This window comes from Uranotaenia lowii, unplaced genomic scaffold (assembly GCF_029784155.1).
Source record: "Uranotaenia lowii strain MFRU-FL unplaced genomic scaffold, ASM2978415v1 HiC_scaffold_449, whole genome shotgun sequence".
In the NCBI taxonomy this organism is placed as follows: domain Eukaryota; kingdom Metazoa; phylum Arthropoda; class Insecta; order Diptera; family Culicidae; genus Uranotaenia; species Uranotaenia lowii.
In genome coordinates, this window is record NW_026598366.1 from 12673 (window position 1) to 31348 (window position 18676).

Below are 18676 nucleotides of genomic sequence, written 5' to 3' on the forward strand. Positions count from 1 at the left end.
ACCACTTGAATAAAAAAAAGGCAAAAAGTGGTGTTTTCTAACTTTTAATCATAGGTATTTAAAATAAAAACTTTTTCAAATCTGTCCATGTGGACATCCGGGGAGGGGGGTAGGAGTTTGCCAAATGTCCACGGAGGGGGAGGAGGGGTCAAAAATCTCATTTTTCTGTCCACGTGGTCCACGGCCCCTAAGATCAATTTTGCAAGTTGCAATACACGCAGCGGAATGATATTTGATTTCAAAGAATAGTTCCGAATTTTTTACTTTGATTTTGGTTTAAACAGATATTGCTTTGGTTAAAAGGCATTTTCCTTGGTTTTAAAGAATCTTTCTTTTCAATCAAAATCTTGACGATTTGAAACAAAAAACATCAAAAGAGCAAAGTTGTTTTCGTTTGCTACAATGTTATTAAGATTTAGATTTGGTTCATTGAACCATTTTCCTTTTATTATAATTGTAAGAAATATTTTCTGTTGATCCGAAGTTCCTATTAGGAATTTTGAATAAGAAAAACAAAGAAATTACATCATAAATTGGTTCACTATAATTGAATCATCCGGTCCTAATTTTGGCCTGAGGGCATTCTTCTTGGGTCGCTCAATAGACTTCCGGAAGCAACTCCGGTTGCTAGCTTGATTGGTCATCCAACTGATGAATGACGCTGAAAATCGGGCCAAAGATAATCAGAATTTGGGGTGGAATCAGTCGTGGTCTTGTAACAATGCAAGATTTAATATGAAATCTTACATATTCCCTTGCACACACACTTACCATTTTTCATCAGGAATTCTCCTAAATAGCTGTCTCTGATTCGAATTATTCGCATTCGATTCTTGCTCAATCCAAAATATCTTCTAAGTTTGAAGTTTCAATTTAAAGCAATTATTCCTTTCTGTTGAAAACATTTTTTTTTGGTTAAAAGAAAACTCAACTCAATAAAAAAGTGCAAGTGGACAAATATCTTTTGAATCCAAGAATTTGTTCAAAATCAAAGTCCAATATTATTCAGTTCAAAAAATTAATTCTTTCTTTCCAAAATTATTCTTTCGAATCATAACAATAATTTATTGCTTCAAAGAAAACAGGAATTTGATTCAAAGAACTGAATATATTGAATCAAAGTCAGTTTTGATTTGTTTCAAAATCCAAGTTTTCTCTGCGTTTCGTATTTTTTTTTGTCACTATACCAGTCACGTGCTCTGACTGACTCTCGATTGAACATTAATCTTCAAAGCATTTGCCAATGTTAATAAGTTTCGAACACTTTTGAATTTATAATTCAAAAAATTTATCATTTCCTGTCATATTACACCATGGCCAATTTGAATTTTCATAGTTTCTTATAATTATTAATGTCCAAACCCAAAAGTCTGGAATTGTCTGGAAGAAATGTCAAAAGTCTGGAAGTCTGGAAACCTAAAAAAATGTCTGTCAAAAGTCCAAAAAGTCTGGAAGATCCAGACAAAATCTGGAAGGTTGACATCCCTGACTATCTGCTGCTTCCGGCCAATAGCATCACTTTCCGAAGAGTCGTCAATTTCGTCTGCCATTATCTTCCGCTCACGTTTTTTTCCTTTCTCCATTTTCGATACCTTAGCTTCGGAACTCAAATCCTTTCTCGTGAGATCCTCATTTCTTCCAACCTGATCACAAATGTGTGCCTCATCATTTGGTATGATTTTAGATGGAGATACACCGCTGATACTCTCGTTTTCTCTTTTATCTTCGGGCAGCTTCGGGTTTGGAACAATCATTTCTGGTGAATGTTTTGCACTATTCGAAACAATGCTAGCAAACGTTTTCTTGGTAGATCCACTGAGCTCAAGTTTATCGTTGATATTTTTCCTGTTCGGGCAATCTACTTTGAAATGCTCCAATGAACCGCATACAAAGCATTTATTTTGTAGGCCTTCATAATAAATCCTGGCCTTTACATTCTGGATTCGCAGTTGCGCTGGGATCTCTTCCATCACCTCCATTTCCACACCTCTTACCCCATTTAAAATGGGAAACCCTGTTTCAGCCGAGAAACGTTCCTGTACAAGATTTTGAACTTTTCCGTACTTAGACATAACGTTGAAAATCTGGTTGTCGTCAACTTCCGGAGGCAAACCAAAAATTCTTATGTATTTAAAGGCTCCATTCGCTACCGAAACATTTACGTTTATCGTAACACCATCAGCATAACTAAATGCCACTTGTGGCCCCATATTTGATAATGCTTTTTTCATCAGATCTTCCGATTGGAATCGCACAAACAGACAAAAGTTCTCCCTGTACATTGCACTAAGTTCGTTGCTTGTCCATAATTGTTTTTTGAAAAATTCGAAAACTTCGGCATTCGATGGATTTCTAGACCTTGAACCGAAACGTAATATTAATGTGTTTTCTCTTTTCGGTTCCATTTTGTATAACTTTTTTCCGATATCGTGTTCAGCACTCACTACTTAGAGTAGGCTCCGTTAGCTCACAACCGAAACGCACAGCTCATGAAATACGTCCGTATTCAACGAAGCTTCGATCCGAACTGAAGTTCAATCCATATTTTGCTTCCACCATGGTTTGGTTTCATGAAATTCATGGGTTTCAATTTTTTTTTTGCGACTCAACTGTTTTCCACGCACCTGAAGCGCTCGAAATGCCAATAATCAATCGCGTATTTCTTTCACTCAATTTTTACAAAATGAAATCGAATATCCAACGAGGGCCCTCAAAATCGAATCGACTGGCCCTTGAGCAATAATGAACCTCCCTTTCGAAATGCAGTTCATGTTGTCCACCGAATGGATGGATTCTTTTTACAATTCTTTTTTCTCTCGCAGATGCAACTTTGCTTCCCCCCAAGCAAACAGGATTTGCTAACGATGCTAATTGGAATATGATGGAGGGCAAAATCGAACTTTTCAGCTCCGACTCACAATCACAAAACGAACGAGGATAATCTGGCTGCAAATTCCTCGTTGGATTCTCGTTTTTCGGTTTCGAGACTTCATTTTGCATTTCGCAGCATCATTGTGTTTATTATGTTGACTATTATTCGCTGGTAACGACTCTCGAAACTTCACCTGAATTCACAGCACACAGCACACAGCAGGTATTCATTCATCGGAAGCTGCGGGTGGATGCACCCATCGATTGAGGCAATAACAAAACTCGAATTTGAGTGAAATAATCTTGTATAGGTTATAAACGATAAAGATTTTCAAAGGGCATAATATTAAAATTTATCAGAAATTAAAAATTTTTGTTTAGATTTTGGGTGTACACAAACAGGATCCAACAACGGAAGCAGGATCATTGTATCGCAACCACGAGTTGAAACATCGAGATTAAGAGTTTTCGGCATTGAATCAACTTCCGGTTGAGCAACGGAAGGCAAAACGAAACGGAAAAGCGGAAAATGTAACACAACTAAAAAGGGGTGTCGAGTATGAATGTATTAATGCACCAGTCCTCATGGTCGATTTCACTGTTTCCGGTACCGAGTCGAGCATTCCGGAAATGCATTCAATCTATCCAAAGGTGATTCATGAATTTTGAAACGGATGATGAAATATTCAGGCACGCTCAAATTGCTCTAATTGAATTATATGATCCATGTGCTGTGCTGATGCTGAATGGATGCTTCCGGCGCTTTTCCAGGTTGGTGTTGATGGCTGTTTGAATGCTTTAATAAAATTCAGGTCACGATCAAAGATAAGAGCTTTGAAAAACTGTGTGTAACATGACATCAACCCTAAGCTAACAACATGATAAAGTTATTTGATTAAGTCAGAATCGACTGGAGCTGATAGAAATTTATTATCATACGCAAATGCCAATTGAGTTTAATTGACCTGACAAAGTTTGAATACTTTGCTGTCTTTTTTGTAATTTTTGTAATTTTTGCCATTTTTGTCACTTTTGTCACTTTTGTCATTTTTGTCATTTTTGTCATTTTTGTCATTTTTGTCATTTTTGTCATTTTTGTCATTTTTGTCATTTTTATCATTTTTGTCATTTTTGTCATTTTTGTCATTTTTGTCATTTTTGTCATTTTTGTCATTTTTGTCATTTTTGTCATTTTTGTCATTTTTGTCATTTTTGTTATTTTTGTTATTTTTGTTATTGATCGGTACTGTACCGATCAGGAAATAGCATCTAAGTTTTTGTTTGTAATATGTGTCTAGTTTTATGTTCACTTGACACTTTAATCCATTTGCTCGCAAACACCACTTTCTGTACACGTACCCTAGCATTAATATGTACTCTCTCGCAACATAAGAACTTTCGCCGAGAGAGACTCACACAATAGAATGTAAGCCATTTTAGTTGTTAGAATAGAAAATAACATTGAATCGAACGCACGGATCTTTCACTTCGTTCCAATAAAGTACTTATCTAAAGTCCAACCAAGCGACTTATCTCAAGTTTATCCGAAATCGGGTCTAGTTAAGTGGTGGCAAAATAGTTGCATCAAGTTGCACCGTGATACCCATACAAAGTACACCGAAGTGCAAACAAAATTCTTCCCCCATCGGGTGAATCAGCTGCTGTGTGTTAAGTGTAGGCGACTTACCCGGATTCCTGCTGCTAGTGGATGCCGTCGACTTAGAGACGGGAAGAAAACCCTCGAATTCCGAACCCCCCATCGGCCGAGCCCGAACATTTGGTCCTTCGAAGCCGGATTCGAGGACAGGAAGCTCATCTGGACCAGCAGAGGAGATCATCAATCGCCATCTTCCGAGCGCCATAGCAGTTGTGGTTTGTAGCAAATCCACACCCAAGGTAGGCCAACTTGTGATTTTCTCACCGTGGACAAACTATTACGGCCTAATTATTCACTTGGCCAGCGAAAATCGCACCGATATCCCTATACAAATTGTTCGATACGGCACTTACAATAGAATTTGATGATTGATTGTGGATCAAAACAAACTGCGAATTACACTTCAGTACAAAAGTTTTACAACACAGTACAGTGCAAAAGTTTAGAAACAAGTAAAAATTAAATAACTTTTTTTTTACGAAATTGCATTTTGTGACTAAAAGTCAGTTCTACGGCGAATTGCAAGTGCATTTAGGGTGGTGCACTTTACAGTGTCGGTCAAAATTATATCGGCACTTACAAATTTGAAAGTTTTTGGAAAAATTGGAATTCACTTCCAGTGGTCACTGAGACACTGTGAAGCATTATAGCGAGACCCATAGAGGCAAGTGGCTAGACAACAGTATCGTACAAAAGTATAGCGTCACTTAAAAAATTGGATTTTTGGAAAAAATCAAAATCCCTTTGCCTGTTTATTTTGTGGCGATTGTAACATTGCTGGGTTACGTAAATACAAGTTGCTGACTACAGTACCGCTCAAAAGGATAGCAACATACACTAAATAAAAATATTTTGGCGATTTTTATTTATAAAACACATCCGAAAAGTCAATCATTGGTGGCATTTACGGTCGTTTTGGTGTTTTTAAGTGTGATTTGAGTGGTGTTGAGTGATGGCTAGCAAGGCGGAGAAAAAGTTAGCAGCGGACCTTCTGACGAGACGACGAGCGTGTGCTGAACGAGATGTGGTGGAGAAGTTCGTAGCGGATTTCACCTATGAACGGGATTGTTGCCAGGTTGCGGTACGTTTGGAGGCGCTCAACAAGTGCAACGAACTCTTCTTGAACGTGCAGAACGACATCGAGATGGGTGACAGCGAAGAACGGTTTGAAACACACCTGGAATTCCGTGCTGATTTTGAGGATCGATTCTGCAGGGCGAAGGGTTTTTTGCTGTCCAAACTGGAGAGTAGGGAGCATCCGTTGAGTTCGACGATCATCCACGCATCGGCTTCTCATAGCATGTCTTCCAGCTTTCATCATCGTCTGCCAAAAATCGATTTGCCGAAGTTTAGTGGAGATGAATCGCGCTGGATCTCATTCCGTGATAACTTTCTCTCGATGATCCACTGCAACGAGGACATACCGATCGTCAACAAGCTGCAGTATCTGTTGCAGTCGTTGGAAGGAGAGGCAAGAAAACCGTTCGAGTCTGTGGATATCCAAGCCGATAATTATTCGTCGACGTGGGACGCGCTTAAGAAGCGTTACGATAACAAGCGATTCCTCAGAAAGGAGCTGTTTCGAGGCCTGTACAACCTTCCACCGATCCAGTATGAGTCAGCCCAAGACCTCAACACACTGGTTGATGATTTCCAGCGACACGTTAAGGCTCTGGGGAAGTTAGGCGAACCGATCGAGCATTGGGACACTCCGCTCATCTTCATCCTGTCAAACAAGTTGGATTCGGCGACGATTCGTGCATGGGAGCAAGATACTCGACAGAAGGACGAGGTGAAATACGACGAGCTCATCGAGTTTCTCATCCACCAGGTCCGGATGTTGAAATCCGTGGACAGCGATCTCCAGCATCGTTCCTCAGTGCCCACCGTTTTCAAGGTGGCAGGACAAATCACGAAGAAACCAGTTCCCATCCGATCTGTCGTGAACACAGCTACGTCCGAAACTCAATCCAGTACTTCGCCATGCCACTGTTGTTTGAGAACACATCCGCTTCACCAATGTCCAGCATTTTCGAACCTATCAAGCTCCCAACGGCGAGAGTTTGTGACACAGCACAGTCTTTGCTGGAATTGCTTTCGCGCAAACCACCGGGCAACATCCTGCAAATCTAAGTTTCTGTGCAGGATTTGTCAAGCAAAACACCACACCATGTTGCACGACCACCAAATATCACATCTAGAGCAACTCTCTACTGAGGAACCACATCCCGTACAAGCGAATCCAGGCCCCAGTAGATTGCTTAGCCCCCCAACAGTAAATCTTTCCGTGCATTCTGATTCAACCGTTCTCTTGGAGACAGTCTCGCTGTTAGTAGTCGACCGATACGGCAGAAAGATCCAAGCACGAGCTCTACTTGATTCTGCAGCGATGTCAAATTTCATCACCAAGAAGCTGGCGAACGAGCTCGCCACCCGTCAAAGTCCCGTGGACATCGCAGTTGCCGGAATTGGAGAGTCAGTCAAGCGTATCAAGCACAAGTTAGCTGCCAAGATCATATCCAGGAACAGCGACTTCTCCACCACACTCGATTTCCTCGTCATGAAGAAGCCAACCTCCCATCTTCCCACATCCCCGATCGATACAACTGCCTGGAAAATGCCAAAGGTTCCATTGGCGGATCCTCAGTTCCACGTTCCAGCAACAATCGACATAATCATCGGTGGAGAATGTTACCACGAGTTCCACACAGGCGTACGCCACTCTCTTGGTGATAATTCTCCGTTTTTGGTGGACACCCTCTTTGGCTGGACAGTTTCTGGCAAAGTGGATTCCAGCTCCACCACCGCACCACGAGCGTGCTTCCTCTCCACCGTTGATCAAACCCGAGAAACGATCCCTGGGGAGTTCCGGCCAATGGAAACCGCCGATGGGAGCCTGAGAACGGAAGCTGAACCCTCCACCACTCAAATCCACGAAAAAGGATCCGTCGCCCGCCATTCCCGGCCCAATAATCCTAAAACCACCCTTGGAGATTCGAACACGAAGGCCACACAACGTAACTCCACCAGAAATGCACACCACAAAATCCCTGGAAGTCACGCTCAGCCCGGAAAAAGGCACCGCATCGATTCTGTTGACGACAAACCACACTGCTATCTGCCACATCACCCGGTGCTCAAGGAAGCCAGCAAAACCACCAATGAACGCGTGGTATTCGACGCATCCTGTGAGCCCAATTCAAGATACGCGCTCAACGATACGCTGCTCGTCGGTTCCGTCGCTCAACACAGTCAGCTGTCCAACACGCCTTCAAGCGCCGCTAAGGTCAACGACAAAGGAGAAGACGCTGCCTGTGAATCCTGCTGCTACTTTGTCCCTTTAGCCAAGCAGCCGTCAGTTACCTGTCTGGGGTTATGCGCACCTGTCCTGCCAACGGAATTCCGCATACCAAAGCCGCCACGACATCGTTGGAGAACTATTGCTGCTAATCGGTTAACTGCTATCCAGAAGGATACTGATGGGCTCAGTAGGAGACGCGTTCCGGAAGTGCACATCACAGCTAGTGAACTGTCCAGGTATCTACATTCCTCCAACTTCCCCGAAAACCCTGCATGGCAATCGTCGTTATTGGAAAACTGGCCCTGTTCCGCCACCTCACGGCCACTCGATCGCTCTACAAGACTTCATCAAGGTCGAGATGGAGTCATTCAGTCAGCCAAGCGAGATTGTCATCTTATTCACCGCCAGCAGTCAACAGGTCAACGTGACAACCCCCGACAACTAGTACAAGCTACAAAGACCGGTAGAGCACGCCGAACGTGCTCAACGCGCTTATAGAGCGCTAAAAGGTGATTAGCGTTCCTATAACTTTACTCCAACCGTTCGATCTACCGGGTCTTTGTTGCTTACAGATCCATGTTCTACTAATTTCACCCATTTGCGGTATTTTCATCGAGATCAATCTACAAAGACCGGCAGAGCACGCCGAATGTGACTCACTGCGCATGTCGAGCGCTAATAGGTGATTAGCGTTCCAAATTGTCACATTTTCTTGTTCGATCTACCGGTTCTTTGTCGATTACAGATCCTTTCCTACATTATTGCTATATCGTCACCGAGCATTCATCGCCATGCACCAAGCCACGTCAGAAGCCGAATCTTCTAAGACCGGTAGAGCACACCGAACGTTGCTCAACGCGCTAAAGGGGCGCTAACAGGTGATTAGCGTTCCTCTAACCTTACTCTACGCCGTTCGTTCTACCGGGTCTCTTTTGTCGTCCACAGATTCTGCACCAGTGCCTAAGTTGAGACGAAGCAGGTTCCTCGATGTGCGACGTGCCAGTTGTGCCTTCGAATCCAGCCGAAGTAGTGAACAGCTGCCTTTCCGACGCAAAGATGGTTCATGTCGGGTCCAATCGTGTCTCTTGGTCCAACCGTGTACCCTGGCCCAACCGTGTCGCATGGTCCAACCGACTGAGGAGCCCGCAATCAATTGGTCCGAAATTGGTTGAAACAGCAGTTTCAAGGTGGCCGGAATGATCGGTACTGTACCGATCAGGAAATAGCATCTAAGTTTTTGTTTGTAATATGTGTCTAGTTTTATGTTCACTTGACACTTTAATCCATTTGCTCGCAAACACCACTTTCTGTACACGTACCCTAGCATTAATATGTACTCTCTCGCAACATAAGAACTTTCGCCGAGAGAGACTCACACAATAGAATGTAAGCCATTTTAGTTGTTAGAATAGAAAATAACATTGAATCGAACGCACGGATCTTTCACTTCGTTCCAATAAAGTACTTATCTAAAGTCCAACCAAGCGACTTATCTCAAGTTTATCCGAAATCGGGTCTAGTTAAGTGGTGGCAAAATAGTTGCATCAAGTTGCACCGTGATACCCATACAAAGTACACCGAAGTGCAAACAAAATTCTTCCCCCATCGGGTGAATCAGCTGCTGTGTGTTAAGTGTAGGCGACTTACCCGGATTCCTGCTGCTAGTGGATGCCGTCGACTTAGAGACGGGAAGAAAACCCTCGAATTCCGAACCCCCCATCGGCCGAGCCCGAACAGTTATTTTTGTCATTTTTGTCATTTTTGTCATTTTTGTCATTTTTGTCATTTTTGTCATTTTTGTCATTTTTGTCATTTTTGTCATTTTTGTCATTTTTGTCATTTTTGTCATTTTTGTCATTTTTGTCATTTATGTCATTTTTGTCATTTTTGTCATTTTTGTCATTTTTGTCATTTTTGTCATTTTTGTCATTTTTGTCATTTTTGTCATTTTTGTCATTTTTGTCATTTTTGTCATTTTTGTCATTTTTGTCATTTTTGTCATTTTTGTCATTTTTGTCATTTTTGTCATTTTTGTCATTTTTGTCATTTTTGTCATTTTTGTCATTTTTGTCATTTTTGTCATTTTTGTCATTTTTGTCATTTTTGTCATTTTTGTCATTTTTGTCATTTTTGTCATTTTTGTCATTTTTGTCATTTTTGTCATTTTTGTCATTTTTGTCATTTTTGTCATTTTTGTCATTTTTGTCATTTTTGTCATTTTTGTCATTTTTGTCATTTTTGTCATTTTTGTCATTTTTGTCATTTTTGTCATTTTTGTCAATTTTGTCATTTTTGTCATTTTTGTCATTTTTGTCATTTTTGTCATTTTTGTCATTTTTGTCATTTTTGTCATTTCTGTCATTTTTGTCATTTTTGTCATTTTTGTCATTTTTGTCATTTTTGTCATTTTTGTCATTTTTGCCTTTTTGTCATTTTTGTCATTTTTGTCATTTTTGTCATTTTTGTCATTTTTGTCATTTTTGTCATTTTTGTCATTTTTGTCATTTTTGTCATTTTTGTCATTTTTGTCATTTTTGTCATTTTTGTCATTTTTGCCATTTTTGTCATTTTTGTCATTTTTGTCATTTTTGTCATTTTTGTCATTTTTGTCATTTTTGTCATTTTTGTCATTTTTGTCATTTTTGTCATTTTTGTCATTTTTGTCATTTTTGTCATTTTTGTCATTTTTGTCATTTTTGTAATATTTGTCATTTTTTTAATTTTTGTGATTTTTGTGATTTTTGTCATTTTTGTCATTTTTGTCATTTTTGTCATTTTTGTCATTTTTGTCATTTTTGTCATTTTTGTCATTTTTGTCATTTTTGTCATTTTTGTCATTTTTGTCATTTTTGTCATTTTTGTCATTTTTGTCATTTTTGTCAAATCATTAATATCTTCTTTTCAAATTACATTGGGTGCAAAATTTTCAATGTAAGGCTTGGTAAAATGTCGTTTTTTAAGGCTTCAAAAAGCTCATTGTTTCATTAGGTTGAAACTCATGGGTGACCCAAATTTCCAACAAAAGGAGAACATTTAAACATTTCTATTGTCTTCATTGCTAAATCAGGTCATTCAATATTTGTTCTGAATGGCGGGAATTTCCTCTAACAGAAATGCATAACAGCACATTAGTACGAAAAAACACATTTTAAGTCATAATGATCCTAACCTTCCGTTCTAATCCATTTTGGAGATACCAGCTGAAGCTGAAGCTGAAAAACCTGTACAAGTTTATAAGGATATAACAGAAGAGTTGATTTGAAACCCATTTTTGTGTTTTTAAAATTTAAAAGATAGTACAAGAGCGTGTTAATGCTTGAGCTAGAATTACATTGATCTGTATACAACTACGGGTATTAATCGAATATTTAGGAATCTAGCAGAAAACATCAATTGAAAACATTTTAATAAAAAAGTCTGATCAAGACCAATAATATGTTTGACATACATAACTGCTTAAGTTTTTTTCATAGAATGTTACTTTCAATATATATTTAGGTATAAACGTGTCTACAAAAAAATCAACCGATGTATAAGAATGATTTGAAAAATAAATAAACTTAAATTGGGAAGCGTTACTAATTCTGAATCAAATGAGAATTATTTTTAAAAAACTTACTTTTACAGTATTTCTGACAATGAAAATTTGAACCGGCTTTAAGGTAAAAGGTGCAATTAAACCCACATGTTTGCATGTTGTGTTCATTTTATTCATCTTCCAAAACCTACTTTCTGAATGAATGAAACTTATTGTTACTGAATCGAATGTTTGTTGATTTTTAGAAAAAAATGGGTATAAAAACATCCAACTTACGAGGCTGGTATCACATTATTCGAAAAGTCGAAGTAGTTGCTGTACTTTGGATTTTTTGACTTATTGTTGAGAATAATAGATAAAAATGAAATTTTTCAACAACGGACTTTTTTGGTTTGTCTGATGCTGGCTGCAGTAAGTATTATATAAAAAGTAAAAACTTTGAAGAATTCATCTCATCAATAATTTATATCAGACCGGCCATGCAGCCATAAGAAATCCTGCAATGTTTTCCACTCCTAGCCCCTTAAATAAGTGATTCATTATGCTAAGGAAAAAGCATCTGCTAAATGGAAAGTTATTATGGACTTGAAAACAACTATAAGTGGAGTCATCAGTTTTATTTGTTTTTTATTAATAATCGATTAAAGGTTTGAATATTTCATATAGACATTTTATCACTTCAATGCCCTGATTATTTCTTCAAAAATCTCTCACTTCTAATAAACAAAGAGTTAAACTGATTAGGGGCATCAATTTATTACGTAACGCTCCTAGAGGGGGAGAGAATAAGCACGAGCGTTACGAATTGTGACATAGGGGAGAGGAGAGGTTTGCTCATTGTTACGTAACGAATTTTTTCGTCGAAAAATTCTATACAAATCGCAACCATTTTGATGCAATTCAATTTTTGCAGGAGAATGGTAAAAAATCTAGGGCTGTTAAAATTTGTGAACTTCAACATGATTTCAGCTGTATTTGTATCTTTTCCTCTTATAAACATTCCGAGAGAGACTTCTTAAGATTTGTATTGGATATCCATGAAATAACCGTTGGAAAAACGAATATAGACCCCCACGAGCTCATAAGTACTAAGAAGCGATCATGTCAGATCTTAACTCAATTTATTTGGTTGTCTGGATTTTGAAGAGTGTTTAAACATATTATATTCAAACTCTTTTTTCAACTTCGAAAATCAAAATTCAAAAATATGGGGCGGAGTATTTACAAGCGTTACCTAATTTTCTTTGAGGGGGTGTGACGCAGTGTTACTATTTGTTACATATGAGGGGCCGGGGTATTAAAAGAGAATTTTTTGCGTTACGTAGGCATTTCGTTTTACGAGGTTCCACTTATCCTAGGTGGTTCTTCTCCCGCGGGTTTCTACTGAAAATAAAACTCAAATATACCATTCTACGGTGTAATCATCCTTGTTGAAAAATAGGATCTTTAAAAAGTCTTGTTCGCATATGTTTACATGCTTAAGAACCAGATTTATATAAAATTATACATGAAGAAAAACATTGTTATCATTAGATGATAAAAAATATAAGGCTTTTTTGTAAGCATTATTAATCGAGGGATCAACGATACGTTTTCAATCTCAAAATATGAGGCTAAATCAAATCAAGCTTCCTTAAAAAAATTTTTTTCTACATCCTTAACTTACCAAAGTCAACATCAAAGCTGGGAATGGAATAAACTAGACAATATAAGCAATGTGAACAGGATATTTTGTATGTTGGTTGAATATGAAATAGTACCTAATTGATTCTTTGTTGTCTCGAGAAATATGTTATAAGCAAAAACAAGTGTTATATAAAATTTTAATTGTTTTTATAAACTTTAATTAACGGAAATGGCAATCAGTTAACAAATATATTAATTGATCTAACAATGTTAATGATAGAAATTGAAAAAGTTTTTTATTTGCGATTTTTTTTTTCAAATCTTAAAGACTTTTCAAATGCAAAATGATCAAACTGAGGTAAGGTGTTTTCAAGATTGTATGAAAACAACTTTTGAAAACACATAATAATAAAAAATCTCTAAACAAAACTTTTTATAATAACATCATCACAATTTTTATTTCCAAAGCCATGAATTTTTTTATTAAACATGAATTGACATTTTTTTTTGTTTAAGTACTGAACATAACACAATAACAAAGACGCCAAAATATGTCCACTGTCACATGAAAACAAAAAGTTCATTCCAAAGCTATTATAGGGTAAGTGAGCCCTATTTTGGCATGGTCCTTTTCTTGGCATGCCAACATGTCTTTTCATGTTTTTCAAGTCCAAATTGAGCTAAAAAATTTCGAGTATATTTTCATTGCGAAGAGAATAATTTGTTTCAAATCTGTGCATACCGAATTTTTTGATTGTTTGTACTCTATTGAAGAAGCTAATTTTTTTCGATCTGCATCCGAGGCAATTATGTTGGAAATCATCGTATGAAAATCAGATGAACTCACCTTTTTAGTGCAACTGTTAAATTTAAATGCGATTTCAAACACGGACATTCATTTGAAAAATTTGCAATAAATAGTCATGCCTACAGTTAAACTAGGAAAAAATAAAAAAATACTAGAAAAGCAAAAGAATGAATATTGATTTAGGTTTTAAATAAAAATTTTAAACTAATTTTGTTCCTTTTCTTGGCATGCAACTTCAATCGAAATACACCACCAGTGTTGGAAGCTGGAAAAAATACATGTTCATTAAAGAGGTATTTTTGGAATGATGTTTTCCCTAAAACTTCATTTAAAACTACGCACAAATGTTTTCATATTAATTGGGTTGTATCATAAGACCGTTTCTATCAACTTAAGCTTCGAAATAAGTTGGAGAACATAAGTAATTCGACTAGCTAAAAGTCATATCCAAGCATTGAAAATGCAAAAATCGCTATTTGGGAACCATGAATCGAAGGTAGGGGAAAAGTTCATATAACGCCCCATGTGGCTAATACGCGCCACCCTTGTTTTGAAGAATCTGAAACATTTTAAGCCTGCAAAATGTTACCAATTTGTTCTAAATGCTGTAATTGGTCATGGCAAGTATGAATTTTTCCTTAAAATGCCCCTATGTCGTGATAATTTCACAATTTAGGTATTTCTTCATTTCGATCTAAATTTTAAAACACTCTCAATAAGGTGTCACCAAGCAGAGAAAAACGAATAAGACAATATTTTCTGACACATCGATAGAGGAGAATCTAAATTATGATTTTATGCTAAAAAATCATACTGAACTCGCTAAGGTATGCTTTTCATGGGTATGTTCTATCACGGCTCATGCGCTCGTTATAACGCGCCAATCGTAGTAGGCTGAAAATAGCATTAATTTTTCAAAAAGGCCAATTTTCATTGAAAATGAACAAAAAGCCTTAAACCATATCTTTAGCGTTAATTCAGCCCAAAAAATCTATTTTTCATTTTTTTTTTCAATTTTGATTAGTCCATTTTGATTTTCTTTTCAGTCAAAGTGTTTGTAAGTATTGGTGTGTTTTCGGTCTTCGGCTGCTCTCGGGTGTGTTCGGCTGCTAGGCGCGTATTGAATACAAAGCGGCGCGTATGCGCAACACAGTTTTGTTCTGTGGCTTTGAATATGGTTTTTAAAAATCAAGTTTTTGAAGAAACTCTATATTTGAGTAATGAAAAATCATAGGCATTTGTAGAAAACACTTTTCTTCAACGATTACACCCATTTTTAACACAATTTGTTCGCGGAATACAAAGAAAATCAGCAATTTGCTTAGGTGGCGCATAATAGGGCATGTTCCCCTACATTGATATGCGTGCGAACAGCATTTGCATTGCAGTCTGCCGAGCAAATGCCACGTGGACTCCTACAGAACACAGTGGTTCAAAATAAAAAAAAAACTAAATGAAATTAAGCAATTAACAAGACTTAAGATGTTTTTCTTATCTAAAAACTGTTAGATCGATGGCAATTGATGACTTTAGTATATAAAATACATAATTAATTGAGTTTTGGAATCGTTTTCTATTGCTTGGGAACCATAAACACAGATTTAATTTTTTGGATTTTTGTTCTAATTTTTTTCTTGGAAACAGAAGTTGGAAGTTCAGGAAAATATCGTTTTCTTTCCAATTATTCTTTAAAATATTAGATGTGAGTCGAATTAAAAAAAATGTTTTAGCAAGGTTTACATTCTAACATCTATTTGGCGTGTCAAACCACTGCGCAACGCCCCGGGCATCTCTTGCCATAGAAGCACATAATCTCAGCTTACAAATTCAAAAGGGCAAAATTTTAAAATACCATTCAAGGAATTTTTCAATTTCTTACTTTATGAAGCCAAACTTCACAAAATGAAGATAGTTGTTTGGTAGTGAAAAAACCCCTATGTGTCGCAACCGCAAGTCTCCTAGAGTATTTTACTATCAACTTATGGTCTATAAAAACTTAAAAATAATAATTTAAACAATGATTTATAAATGACAACACATCATGATGCACAGAACCATAGAAATGTCGTAAATGAATCTGTCGTTAGGCTAAGCATTCCTGAATTTGTCCAGTTAGCATTCAAGTCAGGAAATTTTCCAAAAAAAACTGAGAAAATCTGAGCAATTTTTCCAATATTTGGACAAATCTAATCGATGAGAAAAGTTCAAAACAAGATATTTCAATTCAACGTTACAATACCACTTTCACACTAACCACGTTCAAGTCGTTCTTTTTTAATAATTCGTTTATTTGACACGGCTCAAACCTTTCAGTATTACTCCCGTTCAAGTCGTATTTGATTTTTATTTTGATGAAATTGTCTCAAAAACATCGCAAAAATGATGAACTGTGAAATCTCTTTAAAAATTTCGAGGAATGTGAATCAATCGAGGTCATAAACGGATATTTTACCTCAATATTCTGGCAGCTGGACCACATCAACTTTTTTTTAACTCTTCGGTTTTCCTGAGGTAGTCTAGATCATTTTTTTTAAATTTATTTGGTCCTTAGGATTTTAACATCTGGATGTCATTCATCCCTCTTCTCTAGATAAGCCCATGCCATCTGAAATACTTTTTCTAGATTGATTGGCTTTATTCCGATTTTATCAGTCCTTCATAAGTAACTTACTGTATACATATTGGAGAAATTTTTTTGAAGTTTAAAAAGTTTGCTTACATAATATGTTAGTTTAGATTTCATCAAAGGGATTTAATGTTCATAAAAAAGAGAAAGTTCAAACCACTCGCGGACATAATTCGTTTGTAAATCGGTCCCCCTGATGAAGGTTTGGTTATCATTCATAAACCAATGATTCTTGTTCATATACAAATATTTTTAAACAACTTGAGGTGTTTATTATAATCATCACTTTGTTTAAGTCAGTAAAAAGTTTAAAGTTTTGAAAATTAAATAAAAATTTGTGGAAATTTTGGACTTCGGTTTTTTTTTTAATGAAAGCTTATCATCAATGTTTTCAAAAACCTTTTTGTTGTATGAGTGAAGCCCGGTGTTCCATCGCCGCATAGAACTTTACGCTCAGTTGACGTCATTCTGTCAGTGGCCTTATATTCAAAATAGCCAACGATCTTGTAAACTGTCAATTGAGCATTGTTGGTAAAGATCTATTGCACATTGCTGGTAGCCAAGAATCGGATCATCGAAACGGCAAACAATTGGTACGGCGGCCAAGTAAGAGCACCGCAGTGAGTACTTTGCGTGCATTTTGCTCATATGAATGAAAGTTCCATAGAGAAAACATATTTTTGTTGAACTCTAAGCAACTTAGCAAGTAAATTCTTCAAACGTTGTTCTATGGTGCACTCAACAGGAAGGTTGGAATGTTGAAAAAAAGGGTAAACCATGCCTTAGGTGCCAAGGTCGGGTACATTTACCCTAATGCTTTTATTTAGAAAACGAACACAAACACATACAGGATCTCAATGAAAATTGATATTTCTCCGAAAAGATTCCCTTTTCTTAACTCTAAGCGTACATTTTTCGACAATATGAAGGCTAGTATTTAACAAATGCTAAAACCATAATAGCTTAGCTCTAAAAAATCAACGTTTTTTTTCTACAGAAAATTTTTTTGAAATTAATTTGCATAAATACTTGACCTAAAATACGTAACTAAAATCCAAGACTTATCTTTTTCAACATTTAAAAAAAGAAAAGTTTATAATTTTCAAAAGTTCAAAAACAGCACTGCGACTTTTATACTTGTTTCACGAGATTAACATTAATAAAAATGTATCGTTAAGTAAATGAATTTTTTGAAAAACAATTTTGAACCACAATTCGAAAAATCTTTTTTTATTTAGCAACTGATTTAATTAAGCATGGTGCATTGAAAACATTTTGCAAAAAAGAAGACAAATTTTTCAACTTCAACATTTAAAATATCACGAGTGCGGAAGTATGCGGAACTGTACATGATTGTACATGACGTTATGAATTTTCTCATGATGTGAAATTTGTTTCTGGGACTTGCTAGGAACATAAACAAAAACACTTATTTAACAAAATAAAGCTTTGAAAAATTCAAACAAAACAAAGAATATTTTTTTAATATTCAGTGTTTAAATCACTCTTTTGCAAACACTTATTCTCAAATATAACATTTTAATATTCATTTTAATTCTCCTTTTCAACATTTTTTTTTTATGTCACTGCTTAAACCTGAAAATGAGTTACCTTAAATGTTGAATATAAAAATATTTACCCCTGGTTATGCTATGCATATTTGAGAATGTGTGAAATGGAATGAAAAAGGTATAAGTGGTAAAGTTTTTTTTATTTCCAAATTACAAATATTGAATCAAATAATCTGCATTTTAAGCTTACTCAAACCAGCGAGATATACAAAATTGTAACTTGTTAAGGGGCGGGAACAGGTAGAAATGGTTCTCTCTTGACTATGTTTACCTGAAATACAAATAATAGGAGAAATGGAGTAAACTTACTTAGGTTTATTTATTAATTAATACTTACAACAGCCAATACCAGACAAACTAAAAGAAATGCATGCGTAAAATATTTCATTTTTATTCGGATTTCTTAACAACCAAATAATTGATTGAAACCAACGTTGAGTTCCAGCTTCGGCTTTCAACAATAATGTCATACCTGCTTTCGTTTTTTAGATGGTTTTATACTGTTTTTTCACAGAATAACAACCATTTGTTTCAGTTACAAAACAATTCATTCATTTAGAAAGCGAGTTCGGGAAAATGTACATACGATACGACTGGTCGAAATTGAATTAAAAAAAAATTCAGACGGTTTTGTGTTCTTTTTGGAAATGGATAGATTACCAAAAAATATTTTCACAC

The 18676-nt window shown here is 36.5% G+C and overlaps 2 protein-coding genes across 2 annotated transcripts; both read left to right on the forward strand.

Annotated features, from left to right (window-relative positions):
- Nucleotides 1-5480: 5480 nt before the first annotated feature.
- LOC129760115 (uncharacterized) lies at nucleotides 5481-7366 on the forward strand. Its single transcript, XM_055757699.1, has 2 exons — nucleotides 5481-7241; nucleotides 7325-7366. Exons 1-2 carry the CDS (start codon nucleotides 5481-5483, stop codon nucleotides 7364-7366), a joined length of 1803 nt encoding a protein of 600 aa, XP_055613674.1.
- A 28-nt stretch (nucleotides 7367-7394) lies between these two features.
- Nucleotides 7395-9186, forward strand: LOC129760117 (uncharacterized). The gene is made up of 2 exons (XM_055757700.1): nucleotides 7395-8707; nucleotides 8775-9186. The coding sequence occupies exon 1, from the start codon at nucleotides 7404-7406 to the stop codon at nucleotides 8325-8327; it is 924 nt and encodes a 307-aa protein (XP_055613675.1). The 5' UTR covers nucleotides 7395-7403; the 3' UTR covers nucleotides 8328-8707; nucleotides 8775-9186.
- The last annotated feature ends 9490 nt before the right edge of the window (nucleotides 9187-18676 follow it).